This window comes from Falco rusticolus, chromosome 1, assembly GCF_015220075.1.
Source record: "Falco rusticolus isolate bFalRus1 chromosome 1, bFalRus1.pri, whole genome shotgun sequence".
NCBI classification, from domain to species: domain Eukaryota; kingdom Metazoa; phylum Chordata; class Aves; order Falconiformes; family Falconidae; genus Falco; species Falco rusticolus.
The window spans coordinates 102,871,321-102,885,154 of record NC_051187.1 but is presented as its reverse complement, the minus strand read 5'-3'; the positions used below and the strand labels follow the sequence as shown (position 1 = coordinate 102,885,154).

Genomic DNA, 13,834 nt, shown 5'->3' with positions numbered 1-13,834 from the left:
TCCCTTGTGTCATGGGATGCTTTGGCCCAAAAAAGAACAGCAAGCGGTTAGAGCAGCAGACTGAAAGTTAAAATCCGATAAATAATCCCATAATTAACCTTCTAAAGAGCACATATGTCAGCATTTTTTCCATTGGCATCCCTCTCTGGAATATGTACAGTACTGTTTCTGATGTGGGGCATAATGAGGCATAACTGGCAGGGAAACTATCAGTTACGGTTATCCTCATGGTCACTGTAGAACTTCACTTACAACCTTGGAAGTGCCATTTAGTGAATGTGAGAAGTGCTGCTGTAACTTCTGGGGCTCTGCCTTGGGCATGGTGATGAGGCACGGTGGAGTGGTCTTTCCTTTTGGAGGAGAAAGTGAAGAGTTCCTGGACTGCTTTGAATATTAGGGCCTAGATACAAGAAAGATGTTGAGTAAAAAAGGGAGGATTGGGTGAAAGTCACCCTTGTTGCTTGGCTTTTTTGTTTGCAGTTTGGTTTGGTTCGCTTGATCATCATCTCAATTCCTGTGTTTAGTGTTCAGTCCTAACTAACTCAGCACTTTTGTAGGTCATATTTTAGAAATGTTGGTTGTTTTTTCTTCTTTCCTCAGAACTTTTTTTTCAGTCATGGCAAATGAACAGGCAGGAGCAGAGGGGATTTAACACTAGTGCCTTGACCGCATATGGTCTAGTTGTCTTTGCTGGCATTGGCATTCAGCTGCTGATGTGTTTAGTATTTATCTTGACTGCTGTTGTGGGCAAGGTTTAAAAATAACTCCTTTCCTTATCAGTAAACAGAACTTGGGCACCCTGGTCTTGTTGAAGTTTTGCTTGTTTATAACTCTTCAACAGACTTAATGTCTTCCGTAAGCATCTGTACAAAAATACTTTACAGATTTGGGTCAAGCCTTTCATAGCAGCCAAAGCAGGCGTAACTCATAACTTGACATTTCACTTGTGCTGAATTTCTGTATCAGGCTCAGTTTTCACTTCCCAAAATTGGTGCTGGGTTTGGGTTATTTTGGGTTATTTTAGTGCCTTCTCAGCTCCTCCACATGCATTTGTTAAGAGCTTCTGTAATTAAAAAAAAAATTTAAAGATCCTGACCGATTTAATGTGTCTTTGGAGGAACTTAATTCTCATACCATGCTTGGAAACTATAAAAAGGATGTGTGGGTTCCTTGCTTTGTTCTGAGCATCTGTCTTGACACATGAAAAAATGCCGTAGCTGTATAAGAAGTTTGGAGTATTCCATCCTCCTAGTTGCGTTTGCAAGATATTTCCTAATAAATGTAAAGAAGACGTAGATGGAGGATTGATGGCCTAGGAGGCTGTGTGTGTTGGGGAACTTGCAGTGCTGCTGCTCAGTTTGCTGCGAATCGTGGGAGTCTGCTCGTAGGCGGTATCCCGGTATAGTCTAAGCTGCTGTGTTTGAGTTGATAATGCTCACTGCATGTGACTTCTCACCGAATGCATGCTCTGTCGGCAGTTTGAGCAGAATATATAGTGTTTTGTGCAGCACCGGGCTATGGGAACTTCTCAACATTTATTAAAGGGCATGTGTTTAGTGCCTGTTACAGGGATACTTCTGCTGTATATTTGGGAATTTTTGCCAGTTTCTGCTCATGCGACAGTTATTCAGAACCCCTATAATGTGATTTGGATGCTGGTTTTATCCCTGTTCTGCTCACAGTGTAAGAAGCCACAATCTTGACTTCCCCTTGACATGCTCAGCCTTTGCACGGAGCACGTTTTCCCAGCACCGTATAGTAGTGTAGCTATAGTAGTGTAGCACCTCGCTGCTCAGCAGTGTTGCCTTTGGACTTGAACTTTCGCACAACCGTGCTGACAGCAGCCCAGTGGTGTAGGAGCATTGTATTGCAGTGCAGTGCTGGGTGGGAGTTGGAGAGGTATGGTGGTAGCCTTGCATAAAGGTTTCTCCTCCCAACCCTATTTTAGGGTATAATAGCTTTGGTCTTAAAAAATATATAGGGAAGCACTCTTTCTGTTTAATAGCAGCATGAAATAGTTTGAATGCTGGTGTGTTCTCCTAGGGTTTACTTTAAAAAGCTTTTATTTGCATGGGAAAGTGTGTCCACTGGCAATATCCCTTATTGCTGCATGAGTTGTTCCAAATTTCAGTGTAACTATTAGGTATTGCGTATGTAGTAGAAATACTAAACCGAAAATTAAGATAGGAGCAAATTCAGGAAGATCAAGTTAGGAGGGAAAGCTTTTGTTTTCTTCCTGTATGTAATCATTCAGCATTCATTAATCACCACCTCTTCTTAAGCATTCTGATTAGCAGGAACGAAGTCATAACACAGAGAAGCTACTTATTCATATACTTTAGTATCCCTGCTCATTAAGATGACTTTTTTTGTTTTGTTGGAGTTGTTAGCAAAGGCTGAAATGCCTGGGTAAGCCTTATTTTACATTGGATTTGACAGACTTTGTGGTTGGTTGTAAGAGTGTCTGAAGTTGCAGTGCCCTACTGCAGCTGCAGTCGCGTCGCTGAGGCTCTGAAGGGGTTTCTTGCCCCAGTGCTAAGCAGGGTAGATGAGCCCAAAGGGGACCCTGGGCTGCTGCGGGGCTGCCTCTGGCAGGCAAACCAGGTGAGAACGCTGCTGCTGTGCCAGCAGAGCGGAGGAGGGAGTAACTATAGTTAAAATAATGGATGGGATTTCCATGATTAATATATTAGTGATAAGTACTCCAGTTCCTTTGTAAAGAACTTGCTTGTGTATGTATTCCAGTAGAATATTCGATTCCACGATACTAATCTTCCTAGGAATCTAGTTGGAAAGAGGTAATCATATTATGAAGACTTAAAAGTCCTGATCGTCCTGTTCTCTAAACTTGGTATACATCAGTATTTTTACAGTCTAATATTTTTCCATAATGCTCAAGAAGTATTGAGTTTGTCTTAGATGTACCATGATTAGGAGCATGGAAACTATCAAGTTGCAGGTCTTTGGGATTTTTTTTTTTTAATTATTATTTCTTTGTGTGTGTGTGTGAAGTTTTCCCCACCCACCCCCCATTTGGTGGAAATTCCAGACAAGTGGGGAAAACTGTACAATGTGAAAGAAGAAATTAAACGTATGCAAATGGATTTTAGATGCATGAAGAAATGAATGAAAATATGGAAGTGCTAATTAAATGGATGCTTTTGCCTCTAAATCTGTACAAATCTCATAGTGCCTTTGTGCCGATATAAATTCCTGCAATTCTTGCAAGTATTTCTTGCTAGAAAGAGGGTAGGGTTATTGCCTGTAGAGATATAATAGAAGAAAATACTTGTGACTCTGCTGGATGTTTGTCTTTAAGCTTTACATGAACCACTTGCGAAGGGTGAAAAAAGAAGACATCTTCATGCTTTACCATGAAGTGGGTAGCAGTTGTTCAGATAGAGCCAGCAGAGCTGCCTGAGGTTTCATGCACCTTTCTGGAAAAGGTAGCGCAGATGTTAAGTGAGGTGGGGTGCTGGGCCGATTGGACCATGCTGATCTGGTGCAGTTGGATGATTTCCTGTGTTGATTTCAAAAATAAAATAAAATTGAAGTGATGAGAACGCAAACCCGTTTCTTCTGTGTATAAGCCTCACTACCTGTCGTTTAATAGCTGTCATAGGTTGGAGGTCCTGGGTGTTTTTTGGATACGGAGCTGAGCAAAGAAAAAGAGGCTTAGAGGAGTAGAGAGCTTAAATAATTGGAGGCTACAATGGTGCGTGTGGGGAGGAGTTTGAAGTGACAAAATCAAAGAGATATCATGTGAAAGATCAAATGAAGCCTGGCAATTTTCTCTGTCCCTGTTACCAAAGCTAGTTGTGAATCTTTTTTTCATTATGAGATGGTCTTCACTGTTGAGATTAAGGAAAAACCCCAAACTCTCAGTATTAGATAAAAGACCATTTGGTGATTAAGTCTGGCTTAAGTCTTGGTGTGCAAGGAGGCATTCTGGGATCATCAGAATCATGTTCTGATCTTCGCATGTGATGAAAATTGCTGTTAAATAAATCACTGCATGTGCAGCTAGGTCCTCATCAGATTCCTTTTCAGAAATCCTAGAAACAGAGGTGGAAAATAGTAGCCATATTACCTGGTTTATGTAGTGTTGTTACATAGAGCATTTTTTTACGAACACTGAATTTCTCAATCATGTGAACATCTGCATTTTAAGTCCTTAAAAATAAAATAAAAAATAATGAAAGTGGTGAAAGTGACCCATGAGTTATGGAGTCCCAATTTTCGGCACCTCAAGGTAAGAGTGCCGTAGGGTCCAGGAAAGCATCAGAGACATGTCAGTCCACTGTTGTAGAGGAATGAAGGCAGTGGGTTGATTAGATTGTTAGTATAGGGTTTGTGTCTCTGTCCACTTCTGATTGTTCTAGCGAATCTATGATCAATCTCCATGTTGTTAACAAGGCTGTAGCAATTTTGTCTTCCCACCAAGGCAGCCTCAAAAAGTACCTTTCCAACACACTGTGAGCTGTGAAGAGTCTCCTGAACCTTCAGGAAGCTGTAACACCTGTAATAAAAGACCAAAAGCCCTAAGTGTAGTGTGTGTGGCAGCATCAGCAGGGCTTCGTTGTTGTGATAGCAGGGAACTCCTCAAGTGGAACAGGCTGCCCAGGGAGGTGGTGGAAACACCATCCCTGGAGGTGTTTAAAAAACACGTAGATGCAGTGCTTAGGGACATGGTTACTAGACTGTGGTGGGCTTGGCAGAGCTGGTTCGTGGTTGGACTTGATGATCTTAAAGGTCTTTTCCAACCGGAATGATTCTGTGGAGCTCCCTGTTGCTCCTCACAAGCAGGGGTGGGTGAGCCTGACTGTGCTCACTGTCCTTCACCCCTGACAAGGAGAGGAGAAATCCCTGCTGGTGCGAAAGCAGTTGATCACTTCAACCTGGGTATGTGGGCAGGACCCAAGGCATGGTGGTTTTCTGCTCTTGGTATTAGAATCACAGAATCATTTAGGTTGGAAAAGACTTTTGAGACCAGTGAGTCCAACGATTAACCCAGTGCTGCCGAGCCCACTGCTAACCATGTCCTTAAGCACTGCATCTGCACATTTCTTAAATGCCCCCAGGGATGGTGGTTCCACCAGCTCCCTGGGCAGCTGTGCCCATGCTTGACCACCTTTCCGTGAAGACATTTTTCCTGGCAGTGCTTAGCTGCAGGGGAAGAGGTGAACTGGCTCAGGAAAAATGATAGCTAAAAACACACTACGTGAAGAAAACGGTTCCAAAGGATGAGAAGACTGTTGGTCGGTGGTATTGCAGCATAGGAGGCTTTTGGGGATCAGTTGAATTGTTGGTTGTACTGCTATTTGGACTTAGTTTGTTTATTTTTTTTCATTCAGCGTGGCTGTGAATATGCTGCTGGCTAGCCAGCACGGGCTCCTACAGCTGCGGGAGGCTGGCGGTAGCTTTGCTGTGGGAGGGAGGAGGTCCTAGCAAGCCTGTGTACTTTGCTCAGGACTTTGGCCCGTCATGGGGAATAGAACCTTCCTTGTGCTGCCGACATTCAACCGATTGCAAATGAGTGCCAGGGAGAGGGGACACGTAAGTAGGGAGCTGAAAATCCCACCGGGTTCAGACCCTCCAGGGCTCCATCTGGCTTTGTTTTCTGGGTTTGAAACCAGGGAGTTAGTGGGTGTGCTGAAACAAGTTTTCCTTGTCCTGCCTGCTTCTCTCCAAGGACACCTGCCTCCTCCCCGTGCCTGTCGGCCATCTGCGGGCTCCCGGCAAGGAGACAGAGGTGGTGTCCTGATCGAGGCCTTAGCTGTTCACCAGAATGACGGCATTAAACCTGTGACTGGCATCCAGGTTCAGCTGGATCACCTCTGTGAGATTTTGCATTTGGAGTGATGGTCGTCATGGAGTTAAAACTCTGTTTATTTTAAACGTCCTCGGTATGTCCTTTACCTGAAACACGCTTGCTTTTGTGTGTGGCTGTATTTCCCTGTTTGGGGGGTGGGTTTGGGCGCTGGGTAGGAGGAAAATGAAGCAAATGCTGACACTGCATAAGTATCCAAAGTTCAGTGCTTTGATCTTGCAAACAAAATAATGCTTTTCTTGCTTTTCTTTTTAGGATGTGCTTTGCAAAAAATGTTGCTTGTCTTAATGCAGAAAGAAACAAACCTTCTAAAGCTTTACTGAAGCCTACCTTAATTTGACTCCTAAGGAAAAAACAACGCTTTGCTGTACTCTTTGTGCAGACTAATAAAACCTTTTGACTTGCAAATCTCTTGCCACTGTGAATTAAGTCTTGTATTATGCAAATCTCCCTTTCAGTTATCCTTTTCTTATACCTTGATTTTGAATCTTTCCTTTAGATCACGGCTTGCATGACATTTTCTTTCTTTTCCTTTCTTTTTGCTGTTTGCAAAGACTCTTGGGAGGATTTGACAGATGTGGTGGAGCAATTGCGTGATGATACTGAAGGTGCGTGCCACACCAACATCTTTCAGCTATTATTTCCACTGATGATTGGCTTTTTCCTTATTATTGTGAGCCTGAGTGCAAAATACAGTTTTCCTTGCCAGTGCCAATAGCTGTGCCTTTCTAAACGTGCTTGTCTGGTTCAACCAGATTTGAAGCCGAAACATGCTGTACTGGTTGCACTCTGGTTGTTTGGTTTCTGCTGTTAAAGAAAATGTCTTTGATCACTGGAGTGTATGTGTTGCGCTTGCAATTGTGTTAATTTACACTTAAAATTGATATTGTGAAGGCTTTTCTTCTAAATTTTAGCAGCCTCTTCATGGGTTAGACGTGATCACTTCTAGTTTCTAAATTCTTACTGATTTCTCTGTTGAAAATATGTGCATACAATGTTGCTTAGAAAAATGTTTCAAAAATTTTTGATTTCAAGTGGAGGTGGAAAAAGTGAATCAGCAAGTGGCTGATTTACTTACATTAAATACTTTCTGATGCATTTATTTTCCCGAGCCTGATATAAATACAGCTTAAATGGTTGCAGTAATATACGGAAGCTAAATTTAAAAAAATATTTAAAAAATCCTCCCAAAGCTTTAGATCTTCTGAAATATTTCCATTTATCAACTTGAGCCTTTGCACAGTTGACTCTAAAACTCGTATTTCAAATTTTGATTAAAACTTGTGAAGTACTAAATGAGACTTTTTTTTTTATAGAGCATCTTAATTTATTTTAAAAAATGGTGCAAACGTGAAATAGTTGAATCCCAAATTCAGCATGCACTCAAATTTGTAATTTGATGACTGAATACAACTGCTCATGCTTGGGATGAAACTGTTTACAGCACAAAAGGCGAATACCTTTCAGAGGCAAGGGAATAAGAAAGGAATTTTCCTTTTGTGGCTAAGAAGTTTTAAGTGCTCATTGTTAGGAAGAACATAGATTTCAATATAGAAGGATGGTTAGGGATATTTATACAGGCGAAATTCTTTTGAAATGGCAATCTCAAATCAGAAGCTAAAGCTAGGGTTCTTGATGTCTGGAAGACTTGGGAGCATAAATTGTGTTACTCTCATACGGATAATCCCGAAGGAATAAAGTCGGCAAATGCATTTCAGCTCTTTTTGCCAATTTGTGTATTGAGTGTTTTGGAAGGTGGTGTGGGTTGCAGATCCACAGACTGTGGTGGGCGGTTTCTTACCAGTGTTTTATTCAGGTTTGGTCTAAAAATCCTCAGTGGTAGGGTGTTAATCAAAACCTGCATTTTTTTTCTTTATAGCTCAGATAAGCAATTGAAACAGAAATTGGTAAAGCAAAGTGGTGAAATTAAGTGAAGCGGGTTTATGTTATGGACTCAGGGTTATAAATAGGGGGTAAAGTATGAGCAATACCAGGAAGGATACAGCTATCTTAAAATATGTAGTTGCAATTATTCCTAGAATAATAATGGGTAGTTAAGTAATAATTACATACTTGGCAAAGTAATGCAGTTACGTTTGGGACTCACTTAGGAAAAACCTTCCAGTGCAGGTAGTTTTAAGCATGTTTCTGGCAGAAGAAAAAAAGCAAAATCAACCACGACATAGCAAAACTTATTTTTATTTATATTTGGAAATTCGAATGGTATAAAGAGGGTGTGTTGCACACAAAAATTAGTTTTGATGCGTTAACTACACTGATCTGTTGCTGTTCAGCTTCTGTGGATAGTGCCTTTTCTTAACTGCTGTGCTTGGTTACATGCCTGGGCTTCTGCGCAGTGGGCTCGTGAACAGAGCAGGCTGCTCGACAGCTGCGGGGGAGGTTCTCTTTCCTGGTACAACAGCTAACACTGCTTTCCCAGCAGCTCCCGCTGAGGGCACATCCAAGGTAGTCTTTAAGGAAAAAAAACAAAAAAGGTTTGAGATTTCCCTCCGTGCACACACACACACACACCCCGCCCCCCCCAAAAAAAGAACAAAAAAAATTGTACATATTTTTTGCGTTTATTTTGTTGGGGTGGGATACATTTGAAATGTCTTGTTTGTTTGCACTTGTATCTTTGTTTCCCATAACCACCACCCTCTTCTGTTTTCTTGAAACTTGCATACCTGGCGAGTGCAGGGAAACTGTCCTCTTTGGTGACTGATGAGAGACTGACGGATGCTTGACATGGAGTGTGCTTTCCCCCTCAAAAGTCAACTTTAAGGACATAATAGCAAGAACAAATGAAGCAACCTTTTAAACTCTCGGTGAAAATGTTTCTTCTCTTAAGAAATCCAATTTCAGTTTGTAAGGGGGCATTAGTCCAGCTGCTTTACAGTTTATCCACAGTCCCTCAGAGTAGACGGGTTGAATGTTGAATACAGAGGCAAAAAATTAGTAGAATAAAACATCTGCAGAAACAGATGTACTGCTGCTTTTCACCTGTGAATAGTCACGTCATTTTTATTTTCGTTACTGCTTGTCTTCAAGAGAGTGCTTGCATAACACAAAATGTGTAACTCATCCTTGTGATGGCAGTCAGGGGCTTGCATTGCTGGAAGGCAGGGGAGGCATTTGAATGTAAGAGTGTGTCAGGAAACAGAAGCAGCTTAAAAAATACATAACGGTGTTGAACTCCAGTTTAAATGATGAAAGTTCTTAATTTATCTAGGGATTTGCTTTCCACATTTATATGAAATTATACCTGTGTTCTTGATTTGGTAGTCTGAGCGGCAGGAACCAATTTCTTTCCTAATGTGAATTTGCTTAACTGAAACTCGGTGGGCTGCGGATAGCTGGCTGGTTTGTTTTGGAAGCAGGCGTTTCACCGTGAACATGTCTCAGTTCATCTGAATACAGTTTGAACTGTTTACAGGACTCCATTTCTCTTCCATACACAGAAGCAGCCTTTCTAAATTTCAGATTGCTTTAAGTTTGTATTCTTGATTTAAGATAGATTCAGCACATGGAGAACCTTTGTGAAATGCTAACTAATTGGCATTACTTTGAGCAGATTTGTTCACAGTGTTTCATGACTCCCTGCATTTGATCAAAGTTCTAGCTTTTTGCTTTTAATGCTTTTGGGAACATCTTCATGGGAGCTCCTCAGGAACCCTTTGCTTTTCATGCTGTTAGCATGTGAATGATTGCGGCTCAGTTTTACCTCTTTAGAAACCTTGGATTTCAGTGTTTTAAAGGAACAGTCAGATAAGCCGATGATTTTACCCTGTCGTTCTAGTGGGATGCAAGTCCAGCTCAGGCATGACCGCTTATATCCTATATATATGTCCAAGGTTGCTGGTTAGAAAGCATATCTATTCTGGAGAAGCTACAATATTTAAGTAGCAAGTGTCTTGAGAACTTAGGATTAGTTCAATTGAAATCCAAACCATAAGGAAAGGCAAAGTGTAAGGGCCAGGATTTTACTTTTTAAGGTTTAGGACATGGCATGCTCAGTAAAACACAGGTAGAGTTTTTGCATTAGAAGCAGAAACAGGAAGTTGGAGAAGATACTGACTCAAACTGAGAATCTGTGTTGCACATCAGAGTTGGACTTGTCAAAGCAGAAAATGTCTGGGTTGACTTAAAGCCAGCATACAGTCTTACAGATGGTGTAAAAGTCACCTTTGCTTGTTCACCCTGTCTTTTTAAAGGTGTATAGGTCGCAGAGCATATAACAATGGTATAAATTACTTAGAATTTAGTTTTTGGAATAAATCTTTGGGCTTTTACCCAGTCTCATACTATGTAACATTTAATCAGTTTGCAAGGTGAGAGTCTTAGATAAGCTGCATATGCAAAGCACCATCATTCACAACAGACTAATGAAGCAGAAACCTTTAATTAGTTGATGTGATGAAAACAATTTTCAGTTCTTGAGGCTGTGACTGCACATTTTAGTTTTAAATGAAAGCATAGCCCTGCTTTTTTTTTTTTCCTAAGTGCTTTCATCAGCTCAGATGTTCGTTAGCTCTTAAAAGTGTTGAAAGAGTCTAGTTGTCTTCAGTGTGTTTCATGCACCCCTCTATTATTCTTGTTTATTTGTGCTTTTTTTTAATTAGGATAGTATTGACCCCAGTTGAACACACAGCAGTCACAGGCCTCAGACCCGTGGAAAACCACATACCTTGCCTCAAAAAGCATACCCTTCACCTCGGTGTAGGTTTGTGTGAGGCAGCAGCTCTCGATACTCTTAAGAAATCTTATGGTTTCCTGTGAGTATATTAAAGAGTAGGATCCTAATTCTGAGTAGTATCCTTGGACTCTACCGTTATCCAAATTAGCTAATAACCATAGCCAAAGTAACGTTTTCCATGGAGTCATCTTGTACGGCTTCTGTAGTTTTGCATTAACCATTGATTTGCCACCAGAACAGAGTCACTGTGGATGCCAGCCTTGCTGCTGCTGGGGGCGATGAGCCGCTGGGGCAGTGGGTGCAGGACCACTCGGTGCTTTGGCAGAGCTTTGTCGCTTGGGGCATGCCGCTGCCGGACCCTGGCTGGCAAAGAAACATCTTGACTAGAGAGGAGAGGAGGTCTCTGTATCCTCCTGTATCTTGCGATTCCCCTGATATGGAGAAAGAAAAAGCAGCTGTGATTATTAACAAGGTTTCAGTCAAGTCTTAAAACTTCTAGGTATGTTCAAGACACACTCGCTCAGCTTTCCAAAAGGGTCTGATCTCACTGCCGAGATCGGTATGCACAGCATGTGTGTGCATAGGAGTTTCTCTTCAAAGCCTGGCCAGGCAACTAATCATGTTCAACCCAGACTTCAAAACATTTAAAGTCAATGTGTTTCTTTTACCACAGCACCATACTCTTGAGGGCACATATCAAAATTGCTCCAGATAATTCAAACCTTCTAGAGATTTCTGCGAGTTTATCTGTCTTGGCCAGAAGTGCGGATATACTGTAGATGGAATTGTGCTACCAGAAGCATTAAGGGAGCGGGGTGACCGTTTTTTCCAGATAACCTTCTTCTGAGCAGAATTTGAATCACAGTACCAAAGCAAAGCACAATTTTGTGACAATAATTGTCTGCACTAGAAGTAAATGCTGTAGTGATGTTCATATACACTTGACGGGCACCTGTGATGGATGCTCTTGGAGGTGTTTATGAGCTTTATGCAGAATATACAGAAGAAAATATACAGCAGGTTTATGCAGAATACAGAGAAGAAAATATACAGCAGGTTTTTTTAGTTACATGTACAAAACTTAGTTTTTGCAGTCATGTGTAATATTTTGTCTTACTTTTTTTTCCTGAGTCTGCATTTCTAGTAACGGTGACTGTTAGCTACATTGCAAATTGTGAAATGGATTGCAAATCACGAAACAGGTAATCTGTTCTATGTATGTGTCAAATCTATCAGCTTAAAGTAGTAGTAGTTCTGCAAAGGCAATAAAAATCACCCACTAAATTAAATCTTTCTACAGTCCAGTGCTACTATGAGAATTACATTCCTAAATGAGGACTCTGAAGTTTTCAGAATTATGAAGATAAATTCTGAATGCCTAATCTCAGCCTTTTTGTAAGATGTGAGTCAAGACAATCTGTGCTTGAAGAATGTACAGTCAGTAAAGCAAAACTCTTCAGGGAGTTTGATCATGTTGTCCCTCAGCAGTATAAGATTTGAGTGGAAGCACAGGAACAACTGGGCTTGTTTGCCACTTCTCGGAACAAGAAGGCATTGTCCGTGGCAGCAGATGTGGCTTGGAGCGCAGCTAGGCTCGTGGCTGTCAGTTGATGGCAATTCCAGCTGGCATTGCTTAGCGCTGTCCTCACATTCCCCTTCTTCATCAGACACCATCCCTTCTTGAGCCGCTTAGTGCGGTAGCTGCCAGGGTGGTTCCAGGGAAGTTTAGGGAAGGTACTGCTTCATCCTGGAGAATAAAAAGGGCATAAGAGAGGCGTCCTGACCTGCTTTTGGAGAGGCTAAAGAAATGCAGCCGTGGTGTTGGGTTTGAACAGTGGCAGCTGCCCTGGCCCATTGCTCTCCTTTATACTGTGGATTTTTTCACAGCTCTCAGCTTTAATGATGTATACTTGAGCCTTGCTACTGCTATTGCCACATGTCTAGGTCTGAGTATTTCTTTAAGTCATCAGCAGCATCCCCGGTAAAACCAGCCTGTCCTCGGGCAGACAGGCCAACCAAAACTGAGCAGCAGTGACGAGACCTCGCCAGCCTGGCTGCCAGCAAGCCTTGGAGCTGTGGGAACCTCACCACGGCGTGCTTCCAAGGCACGTCAGCAAATCCACCTTTGTTCCTATGTTTCACACATGCTCTTTTTTGATTCCCTTTCATAATTTCTCATGTTCTTCGATTGAGGATGTTATTGCAGTAGTAGTTCAGTAGCACTTCTTTGTTTCCCAGCCCTGAGGTGCCTTTCAGTATCTCCTTCTGTCTGGCTTAAGGAATCTCAGTTGCATAGTAGCAGTTGCTCCTCTTCTTGCCTGTTTCTGATTCAGCCATAGGTTACTGAAACAAAATATTCCTCCCGTCAGCTACAGGCCACTGGGCCTGCAGTGCTTTTCAACCTGCAGGAGGTATCAAAGATGGGAAGTGGGAACAATGTGATTTTTTTTTTTTTTTTTTTTTTTTTTGTCTTTCTGTGGTTCTATAAAGTTTTGCTCCTTGCTGTCTTTTTGCCTGGTGGGTGCTGACAAGATGCCTAATTGCAGTGGCAGTACGTTTGAGATGACAAGGAGTTTGTATTGAAGCAACTGGACTTGTCACTATCAGCATCATGTTGAAGCAGGATGATGACTTGCACAGTTGGGACAAGTCCTGAAGGAGACTGCAGTAGCCTCAGAAGAATAGCCTCAGAAAAAGAAGAGGCCCTTGGACTCTTTTGGCTAAGTTGTTGCACTTTAAATTGCAAGAAATGGTTCTTCACAGTTGTATTGACAAGAGGATGAGAACTGTGAATAATCCAGACAGTTAAGTCCAGCTGCCTTGTGGAGACTTAATGCCCACTCAGTGGCAAACCAGCTGAATACAAACCCAAACTGCTGCAAGCCTTAACTTAGGGACTGCATCCACTGAGGATGAAGGTTGCATCTTCCCCTCCTTCACCATGAGAAGATGTTTTAAGGAGAGATATAGGAACTTATCTCAGCTGTCTGTATGTTGGTGAGATGGACATTCCAAACAGTCAAAAAGAGCTTGAGAACACCCCAGTGGGTGGTGAGCATGGCTGTGGGAGGCTGGGTGGTGGAGCACCACAGAGCCGGCAGGAACAGCCATTCCTGTCCAAGGAACATGCTTGGACTTCTAGATGTTTTTGTGACTTCTTTCATCAAACTTAGCTATGTGCTCCCCTGCATTTTAAATAGAAATCTGTCTCCTTTTGTTCTAATTGAAGGTTTTCAGTCTCAAATGTTTATTTGCTTTACTTGTTTGCTAAATGCAAGCATTTTTTGTCAGTATAGCAGATAAAATGT

General features: G+C 41.9%; 1 protein-coding gene across 1 annotated transcript in view; it reads left to right on the top strand.

Annotated features, from left to right (window-relative positions):
- RUFY3 (RUN and FYVE domain containing 3) overlaps positions 1-13,834 on the top strand; it is a 57,853-nt gene that overhangs the window by 16,279 nt on the left and 27,740 nt on the right. Inside the window, 1 exon segment of the mRNA XM_037392335.1 lies at positions 6,385-6,438. Coding sequence (XP_037248232.1) covers positions 6,385-6,438 — 54 coding nt within the window.